The following is a 22,816-nucleotide window of genomic DNA, read 5'->3' as shown; positions in this document are numbered from 1 at the left end:
TATATCACTTAGTATGAGGGATTTGTATTAGACAATAGCCCTATGAGACAAAATGTCTCTACCACAGATATTGTCTGTCTGAACACTAGAGGTCCTCCGGTGTACTGCAGAGCTGCTGTGGCAAAGTGCGTGACAGCTTTACGACAACTGTACTTACATGTGTTGCTTTACGACACACGCAATCGCTTTACGGAAGAGTGTAGCATGTTCACTGATATTGACATTTTAATCCGTAGTTTAAGGAAATAAATAACTGCAAATTTGAGTGTATATCGTATACGAGTTCTGGATTATTTGTAACTTGTTTCCAAAATGGGAAAGCCGAAAAAGAAGAGTAAGTATTCACTGCTAAGTTTAAGCAGAACGTTTTCTGTTAGCTGTTGAAAGCATGTTGTCTATATACTAAGACTTATATGCTTAACATCACATGTAAGGAAATGTTATATCTTATTTTTCAACACAAGCAGTTTCGTAAATGTTCGTCACTGTTAAAATGGCAATGTGACAAAGTTAACAAAGTCATGTGAAAGAATACTTTTTTTTGGATATGTTTTGTTAAAGAAGCATTAATTTGGAAGGTAGCTAGCTACTAATGTTTTCTTACTATTTCAAAAGTACAACACAAGTATCTGTCAGGATATCTTTGGAATATATTTGCATTTTGGGTCAGACGTAAAGTTTATGATAAAAAGTTGTAACAATCAGCCCGAGTAACTAGTTCTGTCTAGGGCAGGGCTGTCCAAACTCGGTCCTGGAGGGCCGGTGTCCTGCAGAGTTTAGCTCCAACTTGCCTCAACACACCTGACTGGAAGTTTCTATGCCTAGTAAGAGCTTGATTAGCTGGTTCATGTGTGTTTAATTAGGGTTGGAGCTAAACTAGGACAGATTTTGGACAGCCCTGGTCTAGGGTGACCATATTTTAGTTTTACAAAAAGACGACATTAGGGGGCGGGGATAGGGGCGGGGCTTCGCCGAACGGTATAACAAGTTTTTTTTTGTTTGTTTGCTTATTTTGTTTTTATAATAAATAAAAAGAAAACAAGTAGAAAGAATAGAAAAAGAATAGGGAATGCTAGTGTTAGAGGGTAATTTTGAAATAAAAAATAAAACAAAAAGTCAATAGAACGGAAAAAGAAGAGATAATGCTAGTGTTAGAAGGTCATTATTTATAATAAATAAAAAGAAAATAAGTAGAAAGAAAAGAGAATGCTAGTGATAGAGGCTCTTTTTTCTTTATAAATAAAAGTTACTAACAAGTAGTTAGAATAGAAATAGAATAGAGACTGCAAATGTTAGAGGGTCAAGTTTTTTAATTTAAAATGAAACCAGCAGATAAAATTAGAATTAGCATTAGAATAGAGAGTGCAAGAGTTAGAGGGTCAAATGAAGATGAAAGAGAAGCCGTTTCTTGAAAATATTAAGGACTCAGCTGCTTGGATTGAGTTGGGCAGGTCATTCCACCAGGAGGAAACAGTTAACCTAATGTAAAATCCATGAAAGTTTAATCATAGGTAGAATGCAAAATGTTTTAATACAAGCATTTCAGTCAAATGTAATTTATGCAGTATTTCAAACCTTTAACCCACTTGGGAAAATCAACCCATGGCAACAGTTTAAAAGCGGCCCAATTCTGTGGAAAAAACCGCGGACTTGGTAATCAAGAGCTGCAGAAGTCAGATTTTATTGATCCCAGGTCGAGAATAAGGAGAGATGACTGAAAAGACCATGCTTGAGTATTTGCAGCTCAACAGATCGTGAGTTCATTGACAAATATCTGATCTTGTAAGATGTGCTCCCTATACACAGAGTACATAATATTAGAATGTTTAAAGGAGTGGACACGAAAATTGCGGGAGCATGCAGCAATGGTCAGAGATTCAGCGGGAGCGGGATAAAGAAAACAGCCGAATCCCAGACATTTTGAGCGATTAAGAAATCCCGGCCGGACGCATTTTTGTAGGTACAAAAATAGGACATGTCCGGGGAAAAGAGGACGTATGGTCACCCTAGTTGTGTCCTTTAACTAGTCTTTAACAGCATTGACAGGTGTCTGGAACCTGCATAGAGGTTGGTGTTTGTCTAACATTATCTGTCTGCTTAACTTTCTGTGTCCACCTCAGGTGACTTGAGCCGTGCGGAACTGATGATGATGACAATTGCAGATGTCATCAAGCAGTTGGTTGAGGCCCACGAACAGGGAAAAGATATTAACCTTAACAAGTCAGTGCATTTTTAAGTTTCAGAAACGCAATTGGAACTGTTTTCTCATTGGATAACGGTAAACTAAGACAGCTAATGTTTTTATAGAGTCAAGACAAAGACATCAGCCAAATATGGTCTCTCTGCACAGCCACGGCTAGTGGACATCATTGCTGCAGTGCCACCTCACTACAGAAGAGCCTTGGTGCCCAAACTGAAAGCCAAACCCATTCGGACTGCCAGTGGGGTAAGGATGGCATGTTGGCCCTTTGCAATTTGTATTAGGGTGGTGTAAAGATATCATAATGTAGAAATGAAACTGCAGCACAGAGTTTGATTTAATATTTCTTTGTAGATTGCAGTTGTCGCTGTGATGTGTAAGCCTCATCGCTGCCCACACATCAGTTTTACAGGCAACATCTGTGTGTGAGTATGACTGAAATAATGTGCCCTTGTATTTCTGGTACACTACCGTTCAAATATTTGGGGTCGGTAAGATTCTTCTTTTTTTTTATCAGAGTTTTCACAAACATTAATCAACACAACTGTTTTCACCACTGATAATATTAACAAATTCTTAAGTATATCAGCATATTAGAATGAGTTCTGAAGGATCATGTGACACTGAAAACTGGAGCTTTGCTATCATAAATAAATTACATTTGTATTGAAATGTACTGTGCATGTAAATGTATTGAAATAGAGATTGTAAATAATTGTAATAATATTTCACAGTATTTCTGTTTTACTGTATTTTTACTGTATACTATGAACATAAGAGATTTCTTTCAAAAAATTTGGACCAATCCCTAACCTTTTGAACAATAGCGTACCCCCGACCCTTTTTTTTTTATCCACTGGTATTTTATAGAATCCATTATGCCATCTATCTGAACAAGATAGCAGGATCTCCGGCAGAAAAATAGGCCCACAACATTAAACATCCAGCAGTATATATCATTGTACACATGGAGTACTTTTTTATCCCTGTGTGCACCAAACCCGTTTAAAGTTCCAGTCGTGTCTAGCAAATAAATATGCTGGAGTTTGTTTTTGGATGAGAGCGTTTTCTTTTCTAGTTTTTTCTTGAAACCCTCCCAAACAACATTTTTTAAAATTGTTTTTTTGAGGCTTTCTGACCCCAAGACTCAACTATTTTCTGCAGTTCTCCAGCTGTGATCCTTGGAGTCTTTGGCCACTCAAACTCTCCTCCTCACCATTAGGACGATATAGACAAACGTCCTCTTACTGTATTAGAGAAAAATATTTATTTCGTAATGTTATTTTCCCCCACTTTCACTTTTTTTTAAAACTTTAATTAAAGGTTAGATTTATTTATTTTTTTTGAATGAAAGATCAAGTGGATAACAATGCAGATTTATTTTCACAGCCTTCTTTGATCATATTAACCAAGGGTATGAATAATTTTTAGCACAACTTATATATATATATACTGTATAAATATATATATGAATGAAAACTTAATTTCAAGCAACATTTGATGATACATAACTGAAATAGCCTAACTATTTCTTACAAAGACAAGCGCATATGTGTGTGTGTGTTAAAACATATTAGTTATAACAACGACATCTCAGATGGCAGATAAAATGAATGAGTGATCGTTACAAAAGTGCGCTTGAAATATACTGAACACGGAAGCTCTAACGTCTATAACGCACTAGAACAGACCTCACTTTTTCTCACGTGTCACAAACGCACATTTCAGCATCTTCTTTTCCTTTTAATGGCTGTTGGCAAACCCACTTAAAGGTGCATACCGTCTCCTGCTGCACAAAACCGGCATGACAAGTGACATAAAATAAGGATCGGGCTCAGGAGAGCTGATAACGATCAGTTAAAAAATTGCTTGATTGGCCCCGATCCCGATCCCGATCCTTGAGATCGGCTCGGGACATCCCTAAAACATATATAAAAAATTCTCTGCTATTTTAAGTAAATTAAAAATTCAACACCAAAAACTAAAAGTAGTAGGCTAAGTGAATTTAGGCATCACTTCAATTTTACTGGTCACACACAACCATGGGGAGTACGACATGCAGTGAATGGAATTCTATTTATAATTCTGTGTACATAATCCACCTTGTTTTTCAACACAATAACATCACAGCAACAACTTCAAATAAGCCGTTTTCTGTGAATGTGTGAGATTTCTGGTTCATTAGCCACAGTAGGGAAATAACGAAAACTGAAAAATAAAACTGTTTGCACTACAAACCAGTGTGTTCATAATTAAGATAATACATTAAAATAATATGGTAAGACACACCAGTTTGCTATATCAAGCAGAAAAACAAGCTGTTTTTTACAGCTAAAAATAGCTGGAAGTGATTGACACCGGAAGCCAGTCCCATAAAATGTACAAATGGTAAATCCTGTAAGCCCGCTCTTACAGGGAAAATAAGGTGGATAAAAAACAAACAAAAAACCCCCCACAAAAGATCAAATCATAAAACATAAAAAAAAAAATCTGAAATAGATTTATCTAAAAAATAACAAATATGAAATAGAATATGTGGGTACCCAAGGAAAGACAAAATTCTTTGTGGCATAATGTTGGTTGTCTTTGTAATAATTATCAATCATCAAATGTTGCTTGAAATTAAGTTTTTTTTTTCTTTTCGTTTTAAATTGAAATGTAAAATTTAGGCACCACAAAATTATAATATATTTAAATTTTACTGGCCATACACAATTATACACAGTACAAAATGTGGTGAAATACTTTCTATAACTCTGTGTACATAAAAAAAAAAAACAATTAATAAAAATAATATAAATCAGAAATATAATATTTCTTGATTACAAATGGGTGCATTTAACAGTGTTAATAAATTATTAGTGAGCATTTCATGATGATGACAAAGGTAGTCCAAATGTAAAAATAGGGTGATAAATATCCAATATCGGCTGATATATACAATATCAACCAATATAGATAAAAAAACTTTAATATTGACCAAAGACTGATGTGACTAGTATATCATGAATGCCTACTCTTCAGAAGTAATTACACATAAATGTACTTGTCTTCAACCCATTACACAACTAGTCCAAGATCAGTCAATAAGTGCAGGAATTAGAGAGTTAGATAAAAGCATAGGGGATGGAGCAGCTGTGTTGTCTTATGTGTGTCTGGGGAAAATCACTAGTTAATAAGCTCTGACTTGGGACCAGTGTTTTTGTTGTTGGATAATATAAGTCCGTATAAGCAAAATGAACAAATGCAGGCCTTGGATCAGTTAAAGCACAGTGCCAAAAACCTCCTGGTGAGCAAATTTGGTAGTGTGGCCGTATTGGGAGGCTTTTGGACCAGTCTTCCACTATCAGAGCAGCTGCACTGGCTCTGCTTTCTGCCTAGTCACAGAACAATAAGACAGAATGTGGCATTTGGGCTCTTTGCTTAAATGATGATGACAAGATAAAGAGTGTTATTAGTCACATCTCCTGATATGTAATTTAACAGTTTAGCCGACATTAACTTGCACATTTATGGCTAACCAAGCAAATAAAAGCCTTCTTTTCACTTTGAACATTAGTCTAAGTCTGTCTAAATATGTATAAAGGTGACGTATGTGATTTCTGTGCAACTAACTTCACCAGCAAAACTGAAAAAATTATATCTTTTTATGTTTGATAAGATTCGATATCTTTTCAAAAAGCCTTTGCGTCAGTTTTGAACAAGTGGTGACTGGCCACCCTGATGACATCAGCTCCCTGAGGAAAGCTAGCGTTTTGAAGTTAGAATGAAAGGCAAAAGGGATGATTGCAAGATGTGGATAGACTGCCACTGCAGGGCGCTGTTAGTTTATTACTGTGTTTTTTGTGTTATTTAGTTTTTCTTGATAAGAGAGAGAGTGTGTGTGTGTCTGCACGTAGGCAGAGGTCCACAGGATTGTTGGCACACCACAGCTTATCAGCGGGTTTGTTAAGATGACACGATTGCCATAATTGTTCCGGCGGCTAATCAGCCAGAGATGGGGGAGACAACAGTTCGATTTCAGGCCCATTGCTTATCTCAGCAGAGGATGTGTGTGTGTGAGTGTGTGAGGGAGAGAGAAATAAAGCGAAGAAATGAGAAATGCTCTGTTGGTTTTATAACTACCGGTACATTGTCTGAAATCTGGGGATAGAACCAGGAGCTAAATGGACAGAAAGAGTTTTTGGGCTATTAAATGTCCATTAACATAACAGAACAATGTCAGGCATGTCAGGAAGCCAAAAACCATGCATTTCAGAATTATTATTAAATTGATGCAAACCAATACAGTTGGCCAATTGAAACCAGTTCAGTTGGAAAATAGTTTTCATATTATCATCAGAAACTGTAATAGGAAGATTTTTCATTTGGTTCAATGTAAAAATTCAAAAAACAAAAAAGCCATTTTAAAAGAGTTTTTTTGTTTGTTTGTTTTGTTCGTTTTGTTGATCAATCATACATTACACACACACATACATACATATATATGTATATAGAGAGAGAGTGTGTACACACACACACACACACACTCTCTCTCTCAGGGTCAGTACGATTTTGTTTATGGTTTTGAAATGTCTCAACAAGGCTGCTTTTTTGGATCAAAATACAGTAAAACAAGTAATATTGTGAAATAGTATTACAATTTAAAATAAATATTTTCTATTTTATATATATTAAAATTTAATTTATTACTATGATGGCAAAGCTGAATTTTTCCAGCTCCAGTTTCCAATTACTCCAGTTTTCTGTCACATGATCCTTCAGAAATTATTTAGTGCTCAAGAAACATTTCTTCTTATTATCAATGCTGAAAACAGATCCTGCTTAATGTTTTTGTGGAAATGATACATTTTCTTCAGGATTCTTTGATGAAAAGAACATTTAAAAGAACAGCATTTATTTGAAATTGAAATCTTTTGTAGCATTTTTAATGTCTTTACTGTCACTTTTGAACAATTTAATGTGTCCCTATTAATTTCTTTAAAAAAAAAGAATGGATACATGCATATATAAAAAAGTATCAGAATTTCTGAGCTGATATTCTTTTCCCCAGATACTCTGAACGCAGTAACAGCAAATGTGTCGGCATCACGATTGAGACCAGACCTGACTATTGTCTGAAGAGACACTTGAGTGACATGCTGGCCTACGGTTGCACCAGACTAGAGATTGGTGTACAGAGTGTTTATGAGGATGTTGCTCGTGATACCAACAGGTCAGAGTTTGTTACTTTTATAATAAGGGACGTGCCACAGACTAGAAGATGAGTGTTTAGTATTTGGATAAACTTGATCCTGGGATGCTATTAGTGTAACATCAGTGTTAAGACTTCCAGCTAGCCATTTTGTTCCAACAGATTTTAGCTCATGTTGGTAATTGTAGTTTACTCACTTGATTATGTGTCATTTAGGAATCATTTCGAGGGATTAGTAGACTTAGCAACTATGCTAATTACTCTATACTTATACTCTTTGGTGTAGTTGTAAGTGCTGTGCTGAATTTAAATGACCTTGTTACAGCCTTATGACCATTTAAAATTTGTTTTGGTCATTTATATTTTGTCTTACAAAACTAAGGATTATATTTCTTTAGTAACTGCATGTATCTTGGGCATGGTTATATTGAACTTATGTACTATGAACTAAATGTACTTACTGAACTCACTAACTTTTTCCAGAGGACATACCGTTCGGGCTGTGTGTGAATCTTTCCATCTTGCTAAGGATGCTGGTTTTAAAGTTGTAGCCCACATGATGCCAGACTTACCCAATGTCGGTATGGAAAGAGATGTGGAGCAGTTTATAGTAAGTACTTCATGGATCAGTATAATTCTACTGCATTCACCTATAAAATCTGCCACCAAACACAATGTGAAAATGGCAAAATGATTAAAGGGGTCATATGATGCTTTTTTAAAGATCATTATTTTGTGTATTTGGTGTAACAGAATATGTTGACATGCTTTAATGTTCAAAAAACACATTATTTTTCAAATACTTAACTTTGATAAAGAATATCTCTTTGGTTTTGAGACTTTAGTCTTTGCAACTTCAGGGATCTTATCTATGCACAATCAACTTGTAACACTCCAAAGAGAAAGGAAAACTTGAAATCACATCATATGACCCCTTTAAGCATGAGCGCAATCATGGAGTCATTTTATATTTTGGTAATATTAGTTTTATTGGTCAAAATAGTTTGGTGTACAATATATCAATAGTTCACCTAAGAATGAACATTCTGTCCTCTTACAACCTTTTTCTTCATGCTGTTCTAAACCTGTATGACTTTCTTTTGTGGGGTGTTTAGTTGTCATTTACATTCATATACACTACCGTTCAAAAGCATAGGGTTAGTATGAAAAAATAATAATACTTTTTTTAAAGAATGCATTAAAGGAGACATATTATGCCCCTTTTTACAATATGTAATATAAGTCTCAGGTGTCCCCAGAATGTGTCTGTGAAGTTTCAGCTCAAAATACCCCACAGATCATTTATTATATTATTTTGAAAATGCCTATTTTGAGTGGAAGCAGAAACAGATGTTTTTCGAGCCTTTCTCTTCAAATGCAAATGAGCTGCTGCTCCCCGCCCCTTTTCCAGAATAGAGCTGTGCCATTACAGCTCGTACCTGCTAAAAACATCTGTTTTGGTTCTGATTATCATGTTTATCGCGCTGAAAACATGCGTTTTAAACCATATGAGTTTAAACTTTTCTAAGTTTTCTGAGTGCACACATCCGAAGCACACAGACAGAAAGCGGCTTCAAAGACAGAACAGTTAGCATATTTTGCTCAAACTTTCGCCATGGCATTAGAGCTGGTACACCATTGTCGCTTGCGAAATCAAAATGACGGCGCCGTCGGTGGAAACTTACAGATTAAGCTCCGGGGACCTGATTATAGCACTTAAAACCTGGAAAAGTCAGATTTTACATGATATGTCACCTTTAAATTGATGATACAAAAGTGATAGTAAAGATATTTATGATGTTACTAAAAAAATCTATTTTTCTCTTCATCAAAGAACCCTGAAAAAAAGTATCACGGTTTCCAATATTAATAATAATATTAAGCAGCACAATGGTTTTCAACATTGATAATAACAAATGTTTCTTTTTGCCCAAATCAGCATATTAGAATGATTTCTGAAAGATCATGTAACAGTTTTAGGCAACTAGGCAACAGTTATTTTAAATTGTAATATTTTACAATATTATAGTTTTTACTGTATTTTTGGTCCAATAAATGCAGCATTGGAGAGGATAAAATATCTTTAAAAAAAAAAAAATCCTACCAACTCCAAACTTTTTTAATGGTAGTGTATATATAAAAATGGCGCAAAGAGACATGTCACGGCAGCTTTGATGTCAGTGATGTCAAACATCACTGTTTTTTTGTGTATTAACCATGCCAAATTTGAATATACACAGATGAGATTTTCAGTGGAGAGTGTTGTTGTTGTTGTTGGGTTTTTTTTGCGATTTTTGGAAAGACCGTGTTTAAAATTCTGCCAAATGTTTCCTTTGGTGTTTGCTTGAATAAAGTAAGTCATGTAGGTGAGGAAATTATGACACAATTTTCATTCTAAAACACTTTCAAAAGTGCTACCTGAATAATCATGTTTGGATTACTTCAAATAAGCCTCAAGCATAAGCTTCAAGAGGATTATGGGAAGTAGTGCTTTGCAATTTAAGGTCCTCAAACTTACAACTGTTTATTATGTAAGTTCTTTTAATGTAAATGAACTGAGGAGCTGAGAGACAGACAACTGCAGAGGGTTATTTAAATGCAAAGGTTTATCTCTGTATACCTCACAGGCTACGCAGGTGGTTTTCAAAATGTAATTTTCATCAACTAAACGACTTCAATTAATCAACATTTCTGTGAAATGGCTGTTGGGATATCCAAAATTTCCATATTACTTTCGGGTGCTCTATTAACTTTGACACTCAAAGTATCAGAAACTACTGAGCCATAGTCGTCATCAAGCAGGCTTCCCAGAGGTAATAGGACAAGAAATGAGAAATCATATATCGCTCCTTTAGAAAAGTTTGAATAAACAATAAATAGCAAAATGAAATCGTTTCCCATATCACACAGCCCTAGGTTACAATGCAGAGAGGCAAAAGTGGTTGTACACATGAGATGTACAGTACAGGAACAGACTAACATTTTTATCCCGAGGAGAAATCCACTTTTATCGGGTGCAGTAGCTAATTGTTACATAGCAGGAATGATGGGTGAATGTAAATGAAGTGGGGAGTGATGTGCCATGGCAGGCTGCTCTTTTATGGCCTCTGTCAGTGTCCAGCTGTGACGCATTGGTTCGCATTATCAGGGGCTTCATTATGTGAAGTGAATAGAGCATTCATTATGGTGGGTTTCATTACCGAAGCATGGAGATCCAATCAGTGACTGCGCTCTGGAACCCATTCAAAGTGCTTCTCTCTGAAAGACTGTATTAAACACCAACCGGGAGCAATCCAGGTGCCAACAGGTTTCTTTGATGTCTTAAGCGAACACTGTCAGTGCACGATCTCGGGAGTTTAGCGATTTTAAAGCGGGTGATTATTTCCCATTAGGAGAACAGAAGAGCCTAGAATGAAGTGAATGACGTTAATGTTGCATAAGAAACATCATGATTAACTGAGTGCAGTTATATAAATAATATTTTGCATTAACAGTCTAATAAATGCCACTTAACTGTAGAAGAGAACCATTAACTTTTTATTGCAATCATCCAGTCTCTAGAGTCTCGGAAGGCATGTGTATCTAAAGCTAAAAGTCTTCGCTTCGATTTTGACATTGTTGTACCAAGCCCACATTACACCTACCTCATTTCCCCCTGGGAGGCTCTTACTGCCTCCACACTGCTGCAATCAACAGCCAGCTCCAAAATATTTGGACAGCAATACCTTTTTACTCTTTATTTGCACAATTTGTAATTGTAATATTGCAATTAGAGGCTAAAGGTACAAACAGTGTATTTTAAAATATTCCCTTTTTTACACTTTTGTGACTTTTTTGGCCCCTTTAATGTTAGCCAGTGTTTATTGGAGGCAATTCTGATTAAATAAAATGTAACCAGTGTGATTCTTTTACAAGAGCTCTTAATAGTGAAATAAACTTTTTTATCAAAGTTCAGGAAAGTTGCCAATAAAGGGTTTAGGATTGTGCTCAACAATTATTTGTGCACAATCTTTGCCCTGACATGACATTTTTAATGTGACTTTAGGATAGGGATGCACCAATATTAAAGTTCTTGCTGATACAATTAATTATTATCATGTTATGGTCGTTAACCGATAAATGGTCGATGTTACAATTCTGGCCATTACCAATAAGATGGTTAATTATTTTCATGTTATGGCCAATAACCGAAAAGTTACGAATATTAAAATTCTGCCTGATGCTAATAAGATGGTTAGTTATTTTTATGTTGGACATTAATCGTTAAATTACCGATATTAAAATTCTGGCTACTGATGATTAATTAATATCATGTTATGGTGGTTAAACGATAAATTTCCAATATTATTCTAACACAGATAAAATGATTAATCATCATGTTATGGCTGTTAAGTGATAAATGACCGATATTTAAATTCTGCCTAACACAATCAGTTATTTTCCTGTTATAGTCATTAACCGATAAATATTAAAGTTGTATACAATTTTGTCTAAATAAATTAAAAATAAAACAATAAAAACTAAAATAATTTAAGCATCCCATTATAATGTGCAGTATAAAAATGTACTTTCATGTTGATATTTGCTAAAGATGATATTTAACCATGTTATTAAATTAGTGTTATTTGCATTTTGTACTCTCTGCAGTTAAGCACAAGGCAAGGCACCTCTTCTTTTCTATCTGTAGATATGAGTCAGCATGACCACATCCTAGCAAACTCACTTGCAATATAATATTCAGTGTGTTCGTCAGAACAAAGTGCCTGCCATTTTGTTTTCCACTTCATATTCCTGACTATGCTGTTGCTTTTTTAATTACAGTGAAAAGCACCTACTCAAAACATAGTTTTGACGATAATCGGCTCATTGCTTTACCATTCTGCCTATTAATTCCATCAGCGCTTTATTGGAATCCATTTCACGCATATGTACATTTACATTTAGTCATTTTGCCGACGCTTTTATCCAAAGCGACTTACAATTGGGAAATACATAAAGCGATTCTTCTTAAAGAGGCAAACAGACACAGGAAGTGCTTGAAATACCAAGTTTTAGGCATTGTTCAAATAAGTACAAGCTAGAAAAGGGAAGGAATAAATGAAGAGAAATAATTTATTTATTTTTTTTTTTTTTAAGATGAAGTCAAGTAGCGTTTAAAGAGATGAGTTTTCAGCTGTTGCTTGAAAATTGTCAGGGATTCAGCATTCCGGATAGGATGCTCACGAAGAACATCGGATAATCAGGGGTTAGAAGGAGCAGCCCGTGCTGGCCTGGAGGAGAGAGGACAAATATTGTCTAGACAAGAGGTTAAAGTAGAGCATAACAAATCCAGGTCTCAGTCAAGCCCAAGATGCTGAGTGTGGATTGTAAAGAAAAAGCCGAAATGAAGTCTGCTTTGTTGACAGCTGACTGACAATTCCAGAGACCCACAGAGAAAGAAAGAGGTGCAGTAGAGGATGTAGAGATAGAATGCAGGTTAGCAGGTTGGCGTTGGCGTCTGCGTGTATGTTTGAGTGTATATTAATTCGTCTCTCACACACCTGTTGTGATATCTCTGTGATAGAGAGCCATTAGAAGGCAGTGTGTCAGAGCAGGAGAGAGGGAGATTAATGGCTGTGGAAGGTAGACTCTGACCCCACCGCTATCAGCTCTTCTCCTCTGCCACCGTGTGCCCACACAACCTCACCTGTGTCACCCACCAGCAGCACTCGGCCGGTTTATCTCACCTAACCTGCTTTCTGTGATGCTCGTGCTCTCCTCTTTCCCTCCCTCTTCCGTATTTGCTCGCTCGCTCTCCGTCACGCCTCCCCCCACTTTTCGAGACGGGAACCTGTCGGCGCTATCTCAGGACGAGTGTGCGGTGGAAAGGAGCGTGGCTCAGTGATAATGGAATCCCATTACTGACTCGTCCGACTCTCACTGCTCACTTATCAGACTGTTTGCAGGCTCCCCCCTCCCTACATAAAAAATAACACTCAGCGTAAATATATCACACAAAGACTTAATTTGACTCTTAGAGTAAGGAGAAGCTCAAAGCGCATAGCTAGTCGTGACTCAAATAATCCGTAATTTCAATTTGTCTGTTAAAGGCAACTATTTTTGTTTGTTTGTGCTATTTAGAGTTTAAACGCACCAGTGTCCAGTTCGATGATTCACTTGTGTGTCAGGAAGCAGGACAGTACCAATTAAATGTCCACTGACATTGTCTCTTTGATTGTAATGGTTACGTTTCTGAGTGTGCTCCGTGACCCCTGAGCTTTTCAAAGTGACAAGGGTAAAACAGATTCCCTCATAATTATGCGTTAAGTAGAAGATGTAAGCAAGATCAGTGATGGAGGTCATGAGACTTCATTTAGCAGTTTACCAATTCTTGAACGTGAATGATGTTACTTTCCAAGTACAAAGTCAGTTTAAGATTCAGTTTAAGGTTTCTTTAGTAACAAGTTTGGAAAAAGATAACTGGTAAATATATTCATAAAAGATATATTTGTAAATTTTTGCTGTTATACTTTTATAATAACGTAAGTGAAGTCTTTATTATGAGTGGTCAACCGATATGGGTTTTTCAATGGCAAATCCCAAAAATTAGAGTGCATGGTGACTTATGGCTGATATTATGCCAATATATCATAAATATTTTCGTTTTATAATGTCAATGAAATATTTAACGGAAAAAAAAATTACCCCAAAAAGATTTAATTGAAAATGATTTTAATGTTTTTATCAGTGTTGCAATAACAAACTCATGTACTCATTACTGGTTCTAGAAGTAAGTCTCATGTTTGCACTGCTCTGCTAAAACTCTTGTCTCTGTCACCAGGAGTTTTTTGAGAATCCTGCATTCAGACCAGACGGGCTCAAACTTTACCCTACACTGGTGATTCGAGGCACTGGATTGTATGAGCTGTGGAAAACGGGCCGCTATAAGAGCTACTCCCCCAGTGCCTTAGTGGATCTAGTAGCACGAATTCTAGCGCTGGTCCCACCATGGACTCGTGTGTATCGTGTACAGAGGTAAGGCAGTATCTAAACATCACAAATTGACCTCACAAACATGGAGGAAAAGCTCTATGAAATCTCTATAAAAATCTATGCTATTTTGTATAATAATAAATTTTAAATAAAATACTAAAAACTAAGTAAAATAAGTGAGTTTATGCATCAAAACATTATAATGTACAGTATAAAAAAAATTATGTATTTATTATGAGATATGTCAAATATTACATTTATTATTTATTAAAGATTACATTTATTAGTATAGATTATTGGTGTTTTGAAACATTAACTTTAATTAAGCATTAAATTATGGTAATTTGAATGTAAAAATAGAAAAAATGTGCATTAACAATTAAATATCCAATATCAAATGATACTAGTAAATAAAAAAAAAACTCTAATATGAATAACCAATATGGTACCAATGTATCATGCATCCCTAATTAATTATTTACCCAAAACAGAAGCATTACCTGTTGCCTTATATTCATTCTAATGTGACCAACATTTAGTTTTGCTAAGCTGATGATCTCTGGCCTCTTTCAGGGATATCCCAATGCCATTGGTGAGCTCTGGGGTGGAACATGGCAATCTGAGAGAGCTGGCATTGGCCAGAATGAAAGACATGGGCACTGAGGTAACCTTAATTATCAATCATTTAGTTTGTTTGATGTATGAATTCAAGGCCATTAAGTACAAACTGCCGTTGATCCCTACAGTGTAGAGATGTACGAACCAGAGAAGTGGGCATACAAGAGATTCATCACAAAGTTCGACCATATCAGGTATTTCATGTTCTGTGTAACCAATTAGCAGAAACTTGTTGTTAAAGTGTGTAGAGTTAGCGACTGAAAATAATTTCTGTGCTTCTTGTAGGTAGAGCTGATCCGCAGAGACTATGTGGCTAATGGAGGCTGGGAGACCTTCCTGTCTTATGAGGACCCCGAGCAGGACATTGTAATTGGTCTCCTGCGTCTTCGTCGCTGCTCACCACAGTCCTTCCGGCCTGAGTTGAAGGGTGGCGTTTCCATTGTTCGGGAGCTGCATGTCTACGGAAGCGTGGTCCCTGTCAGCAGCCGAGACCCCAGCAAGTTTCAGCATCAGGTAGACACCTTATTTCTGCCAGTAAAACACGGCAAAGTAACTTTACTGTCACTTGGAAAAATGATGAACACATGATTTGTAGGGGTGTAACGGTTCACAAAATTCACGGTTCGGTTCGATACGACCAAAGATTATAGAATACCCAAGACATGTCATGCGGAAGCGTGGTCCCTGTCAGCAGCCGAGACCCCAGCAAGTTTCAGCATCAGGTAGACACCTTATTTCTGCCAGTAAAACACGGCAAAGTAACTTTACTGTCACTTGGAAAAATGATGAACACATGATTTGTAGGGGTGTAACGGTTCACAAAATTAACGGTTCGGTTCGATACGACCAAAGATTATAGAATACCCAAGACATGTCATTCGTATAGTTTTGAATGGTGAAAAATGCAACGCTCAATATGGCCGCTCAATCGCAGGAAGCCCCGCCTTCTGAATGAAAGAGCCAATCGCTATTTGAGCAGAAGTAACAACATTATTGTCAGATTTGTAAAGAATATCTCTTTGGATTTGAGACTTTAGTCTTTGCAACTTTACAGATCTTCTTTATGCACCAAGAGCTTGTAACACTCCAAAGAGAAAGGAAAAATTTAAATCGCATCATATGACCCCTTTAAAAGGACTTTGATACGACACAGGGGTGTCACGGTTCGGTATGTTTTCAATACAGCAAAAACAAAGAAATGCCAGACAAATTTCCTTGATTTTTTTACTTTGGAAGGCCTTTTGACTTTTGCCGTTTATCTAAGATGATTTTGGAAACTTATTTAACATTCGTTTCTTATTTATTTGGTTCCACCGTGTTTGCTGATTTTCAGTGTTTTATATTTAAACTTTGTGTAAGTTATTTGTTATTTTATATTAGGCCTATAGCATGGTGTATTTGTAACAAATGAATATTTGGGTTGAAGTGTTCTGGAACAGTGTTGTAAATACAACTTAACCACTGATTTCTAGTCGTGTCCTCTTTTGGAAGGCCAAACAAAGTAGTTTCGCTTTCACAACGAAACACATGGCGGGCTAGAGTGAGCGAGTGATGAACGGCCGGCGGCTAGAGTGAGTGGAGGCGGGCGGGCTTGAGAACGGTGCGGCCGGTTTTCAGTGTTTTATATTTAAACTATGTGTAAGTTATTTGTTATTTTATATTAGGCCTATAGCATGGTGTATTTGTATTCGTTTTGTTAATAAATTAAACATTCTATGTTTAATGTAAGTAAGTTTGTCGTACTATTTTGTTGTTGTCAATTCAATCAATTGACGCCGAAATGCCGCTAGTTCGAAAGTGAAAGTAAAATGCGCACAAGCATTTACAAACTACTTAAAAGCGAATAAAAGCGAGGAAAAGACAGAAAACTCTAACGAACTACCTCACCGTCACAACCTGGAGTACATTATATTTCACACACTTTAAGCTCTTTTTTTCCCAAATGTAATGGGATTACTCCAACAAATCGTTCGGTTTGTAATGCGTACCGAACCGAAAGCCTCGTACCGAACGGTTCAATACGAATACGTGTATCGTTACACCCCTAATGATTTGTCATTAATAATGGTTAAATTGTAAAACTACTCCTCTTGCATGGGGATAAATGTGTACATTTTAATATTTCATTTTTATTTAAGGCTTTTGTCTTTTTTCAGGCTTTTTCATGTATTTTACATAGTTTCACTGACTGCACATTCTAATGTTCTTTTTCTCCTCGTGTGCATTTGTAGGGTTTTGGGATGATGTTGATGGAGGAGGCCAAGAGGATAGCCAGGGATGAGCACGGCTCGAGCAAATTGGCTGTTATCTCAGGTATCAAAAATATTCTCAGCATTAACGGAATGGCGCATTAATTTTGTTGATTCTTCTCTTGCCCTCGCTAGAAAAGAATGAATACGAAATTTTGACATGCACCTCGCCAAATCAGCTGCAGGATGGAGATAACAGCAATTGGAAAATAAATTAAAATCTGTATTCATATTATTCCGGCTCTGATGCTTTAATGCGAGTGCGTGATAACTTTTGTACTCGCATGTCTGACAAAGAAAGCAAAACAACAACTGTAGAATGTATTGGAAATACAGTGGGGTTTTCTTGCTTTAAGTATTTTGAATCGGTATGGCAACCTTGGCTGAAATGATGGTTCCTCTCAAATGACTAAAAAGGGTGATATTATTTTTCCTTCAATCAGAGCAAATTCATTAATACCAAGATATATATTGATATAACAATTTAAAATAACTGTTTTCTATTTTAATATTAAAAAAAAAATTGGTCCTGTGATGGCAAAGCTATATTCTTAGCAGCTATTCCTCCAGTCTTCAGTGTCACATGATTCTTCAGAAATCATTCTAATATGCTGATCTGGTGCTCAAAAATCATTTCTTATTTTTAATGTTGAACTTTTGATGAATTGTCATTTTCTCAAATTTGCATGTTTTTGGTCCAAATAACATACCCCAGGGTGCCTCCATTAGAGCATGCATTATTGAAAGAAAGATTCTTATCTACTGTAAATTTGAATTTTTGGTCATGTTTTATTTTTTTTTTTTGGGTTCAGGTGTTGGAACAAGGAATTACTACAGAAAAATGGGTTATGAACTGGAGGGGCCGTATATGGTGAAAAACCTTTACTGAAGCAGAGAGGAATCCCTGGAGAATATCGTCTGACATGCAGGACACTGACTTTAAGGGGATCTTTACACCCCACCTATAATTGGACTGGGCATGAGGACTACAGAGAGCGTGTGTGTGGTCAGCACAAAGCAGACTGCACTATTCTGTTACATGCCAGCCAAAGAGTGTATTCTGTAGTTCTCTTATAAAGACCAAGATGCAAGTATCAGTGCTTGTTAGAAACATACACCATTCTCCCTTGGCCTTAGTATACTTGCCAGTGCATTTACTTCTCTGGGATAACACTTATTATTTTTGGTTTCTACTGACAACATTGGACATAATGGAGGAAAAAAACTGCAGCGGCTTTGAGTTATCCCGTTATAAAAGTGCATATTTTTCATGTGGATTTGTGAGGGGAAAATAATTTATGCTTGCTGCTTGGCACATTTGATTAATCCACCATTTTTCCTGTTGTTAACAAGTATGTTTTCTTGGCTGTGCATGAAAAGAGTTCATCTGGTCTTTTTTTTTTTATTGTTAATAAAAGATATTTATCCAGGATTTCAGTAATTTTCACATGATTGTACATTGTCATAAATCGCATGTTGGCACAAAGGCATACGGTTTGGATGGAGTCGAATAGACATAATACAGCCATCACTGAACATTCAAAGGAATTAATGGGTAAGAAATCATCCGCAGCACTCTCTCTTTCAGATATGAAAAACTGTCGCCAAAATGATTGAAATTCAATTGCTTCTATTTTTGACAGAATGAAAAGTTCACTGGAACTACTCCGCTGCGTTTTAGTGTCTGTCACCACACCACCAATTTCTGAGAAATGTGCGGCGTGGTGAGAGCTCTCCTCCGCAGGAGACCTCATGATATGTCCGCTGATGGGTTTTTACTGCTTCATTTGACATCGCAATAACAGATTATATCGCTATCTCTGTCTGTGAGTCAAGGTGTCAGGCGAATGATGACCGACCACCCTTTAAAGCTAAGCTCAGTCAGATCACACTTGTAAGAGGTTTGTCATCAGAGAAATGGCCTCCAATAAATGGCAAGATGTTGTTTTGCCACCACCCCACAATAAAGTGATGATTTAACAATGGTTGATCTCGTAATTTCCTGGCACAGATCTTTTGTTAGGACTTTAATGGCTTAATAACCTCACCGTTAAAACGATGAACAGTGAACATCAATGTGTCATCCTACACACCAATCAGCAGCTTTCACTAAATCTCAGTAAGTTTTAACTAGACAAACCCATAACAGATTTCGCTGATTACACTGGCTCATAACTGTCATTATTCCTCTAAAGTAAAGTCTTACCAATGCAGGATTAATACTGATGTAGCCGAGATGATGACCTCAGAGAATGAACGAGTGCTGTGTTTAGATAATGTGCATAATTCGCCACCGAGGTCAAGATGAGCCATCGCAGCGTTTCATTTGCAAACCAGCGAAGCGTGAGGAAAAGGGCAAAGTGTCTCTAGAGATGGAAATGTCACAGATGAGATCCACTTAGAAGGATTCTCAGACGCTTTATGTTATTGCCGGTGAGGCTGTAAGGTTTCGAAACCCTTGAACACTCTCGAAAGTCATTAATATTCAACTTTGGCATTATTATTGGCCTTCATCAACTCAACACTGAAGTTAACTGCTCTTTGTCTTGATCACAGAGATCTGTTAAAAAAAAGTCCGCTGATTTACTGTTACAGACGTTTTTCATTTTCTAGACCTGCGAAGTATTGAACACAAATTGAGCCAAATATCATTTATATCCATCACAAAGGGGGACTTTAATTTCCTGTGGAAGATGGAGCACTTTCCCCAACCAGAAAACCATCTGAAGCATCCTGTAAAGACAAAACCATCTACAAGACTGGCCACTAAAGCCACAGAAACCATGACAGTCCTGTCAGTGGAAAACAGTCGATCTGAATGATTGATACTTGTGCCATTTTTCACAGATACACATTACGGGAAACAAAATTATTTCCCCTCAATCTAGATATTGAACATGCGCCACCAGCTATGAAACTTCAAAGGTTTCAGTCATTTTGACTTTCTATAATTACACTGTCGCTTCAAGGTGGCGATTTGTGGTGTGACCATTCTGAATGCTCAGTTTCTCGTGTCTTGCTGCGTCTGACAACACAACTATAACTGATTATGACTGGCTATCCTCATAAGCATGAAAGCTGTGTTACAAATTCTACAGATAAAGGAAGTTTGGACTGGGAAAATGTGTTTTTCCACACAATACTGTATTGTTTCACTTATTTTATATTGTTCTTTAGTTGACTTCTCAATAAATACCTAAAATTACATTGACATCACCACAAAATAGAGCAAAAGCTTAGTTACACTAATAGGGCTGCACGATATTGAAGAAGGCAGTATGATAATGCTTTAAGTGTGCGAACTTTTAGAAGTATTAAAATCATTCCATTATCGCAAGTCATGAAATGCATATAGCAATTTATTAATTTGTGATATTTGTATGTATATCATGCAGCCCTATATACTAATTATATTGAAATTATAGAACAATTCAAAGCATCACACAGTAACAGACACACGGCACTTAATGAAAATTCCAGGCAAATAACAAATCTATAAATCTCAATTTCAACTTTTTTTTTTCAGTTTTTCAGTGTATAAAGGAGACTGGTTGTTAGCATGTTGCTCTGAGATCAGTGGACCTCTATGGCACGCCGGACCCTCTTCTCCAGCTGGTCTGCCGTGGGCCGGATGTCAGGGTCAGAATCTAGCATGTCCATCAGCAGCTCGCACATAGCAGGGTTTGGAGGTGGCGGCAGTGGCGGAGTGCGTCGTGCCCTCATAGGGATGATCAACTGCAGGTCGGGATTCTGACACAGAGCCTCACCTAATGGGATGAGCCAGCGGCCTCGCATTACATATGCACCTAGAACACCACAGAATAAACAGGAAACAGATGTTATGCTTAATCAATTTTCAAGCACTTTGTGAAACAGGTCCTTCATTCATTCCTGTCTGAGGAGTTTCCTTTGATCTCCCAATTGGTGCATTTGAATTTGCACCATTCATTATAGTTCAACAACACTAAAAAGCGGCAATAAAAACAATCCAGTGCATTTCTTCAAAGCACATGCCTGGCACAAACTCATTATTCACAAAACTTCAAGGCAAACCCACCACACAGAGAGGTTAATGGGTGGGAGGATGTTAATTGCCCTTATATAAATAAGCTGCGACATCTGACCTTTCTGTACGCCTGCTAGCAGCGTAGAAAGTCGCTGGGTTCGAGCAATTACTGATGACTGCCTGAATAGCTTATGCACTCCATCCAAAACCTGCATCCTCAGACCACTTTAGTTTATCTCAGCTATTACGCATTAAGATAATGGAGTACTATGTCAAATGCTCAACAACAAAGCTTTCACAGCGGTCTAAATTGGTCTGGATGAGGTAACCAGTAAGAGGAGAAACTGAAATAGCCACCTGTCTGCGAATGCTAGTGAAGTGAGGCTCTGAAAATTGTCAATGTTCTATTCCTGTTCCTAATTTTATTCCTATTTTTGTGTAATAGCTGTGACAGTGACAATGGTGGGTTTTATATTAATCTTCCAACCCATCATAAGACCTCATTTACCGCATATACAAGTTCCATTTCATTTTAATCATAACAATACATGCATCATGGATCTAGATTGATTAAATAACAAAGACAAAAACATTAAAAACATTAAATGGGTACTGCTAAATGAGCCAAAGTACCCCCCTCCCAACTAACCCAGTTGTTCTTGATTGGTGCCATCCTCTAGGAAAGTGATTCTCTCCAGCACAGCCCAGAAAAGCACACCCAGAGAGAAGATGTCAGCCTGGGCTGTATAACTACGACCTGCCCAAACTTCTGGAGCCATATAGAAGTCTGAGCCGCAGGTAGAGGAAAGAGCCAGTCTACTCTGGACACCATCTGTAGGATTGTCCACCATCTTACTGAGGCCAAAGTCTGCCACCTGTAAGACATAAGGAAGAAGTTAACATGGTTTTAATAACTAGAACCACCTTTTAGATCTGGGGAGTGAAATAAATTTTTTTTTTTTTTTACATTTATATTAACTTAATAACGATTAAATGTATTTAGTTAAATATTTAATAATATTAAAATAATATAACATTTCAAATTAAAATATTATATCTACAAAACCATTCATATATATTCAAATCATTTCTTCACTGCATAGGACAGTTTCACTGAACAAGGGACTCAGGCTATTCATTTTCTTAAAAAAAAAAAAAATTTTTTTAATTTAAAAAATTTAAATCTAGTCAAATATTATTGACAAAACGTATGTATTTTTTAATGCAGTAAAGCCCCAAATATACTTGCATTGGAAAATTTTGGAAACTACAAAAGCATTTATTTTAACAACTAGAGATAACTATAATTCTAGATAAGCCCAGGGCAACTTTGTGCTATGCCTAATATTTGACTGGTACACATTTAGAGCACAATTCATCTGTCACTACAAAGCACACTACATTGATTGTCTCTACATGCAATGAAACGTAAAAACTCATTATTTGAAACTTTAGAAGAATGGATTTTAAGACAATCCATTTCATACTTTATCTGTAAGGTGATTGTTTTGCTAGTATTTGTATTGATTAACAGAATAGGCTCAAATGTTCTGGCACGTTTCGTGATTATACAAAAA

General features: G+C 36.6%; 2 protein-coding genes across 3 annotated transcripts in view; one reads left to right on the top strand and one right to left on the bottom strand.

Annotated features, from left to right (window-relative positions):
• Window positions 1–153: 153 nt before the first annotated feature.
• LOC107732362 (elongator complex protein 3-like) lies at window positions 154–19,190 on the top strand. Its single transcript, XM_016543657.1, has 12 exons — window positions 154–334; window positions 2,121–2,220; window positions 2,308–2,446; window positions 2,555–2,621; window positions 7,235–7,415; window positions 7,878–8,004; window positions 14,215–14,408; window positions 14,940–15,030; window positions 15,113–15,178; window positions 15,270–15,497; window positions 17,216–17,297; window positions 18,046–19,190. Exons 1-12 carry the CDS (start codon window positions 313–315, stop codon window positions 18,120–18,122), a joined length of 1,374 nt encoding a protein of 457 aa, XP_016399143.1. The 5' UTR covers window positions 154–312; the 3' UTR covers window positions 18,123–19,190.
• A 313-nt stretch (window positions 19,191–19,503) lies between these two features.
• LOC107732427 (serine/threonine-protein kinase pdik1l-B-like) overlaps window positions 19,504–22,816 on the bottom strand; it is a 5,158-nt gene continuing 1,845 nt past the window's right edge. For both annotated transcript variants that reach the window (XM_016543760.1, XM_016543761.1), the window contains exons 3-4: window positions 21,889–22,114; window positions 19,504–21,039 (exon numbers count right to left, since the gene is read on the bottom strand). In XM_016543760.1, the coding sequence (XP_016399246.1) occupies window positions 20,807–21,039; window positions 21,889–22,114 (459 nt within the window). In that variant the 3' untranslated portion in view covers window positions 19,504–20,806. The remainder of the gene's footprint in view (window positions 21,040–21,888; window positions 22,115–22,816) is intronic.

This window comes from Sinocyclocheilus rhinocerous, unplaced genomic scaffold (assembly GCF_001515625.1).
Source record: "Sinocyclocheilus rhinocerous isolate Xijiao unplaced genomic scaffold, SAMN03320098_v1.1 scaffold68, whole genome shotgun sequence".
NCBI classification, from domain to species: Eukaryota; Metazoa; Chordata; class Actinopteri; order Cypriniformes; family Cyprinidae; genus Sinocyclocheilus; species Sinocyclocheilus rhinocerous.
The sequence above is the reverse complement of the archived record's forward strand: the minus strand, read 5'-3'. Positions and strand labels throughout refer to the sequence as shown.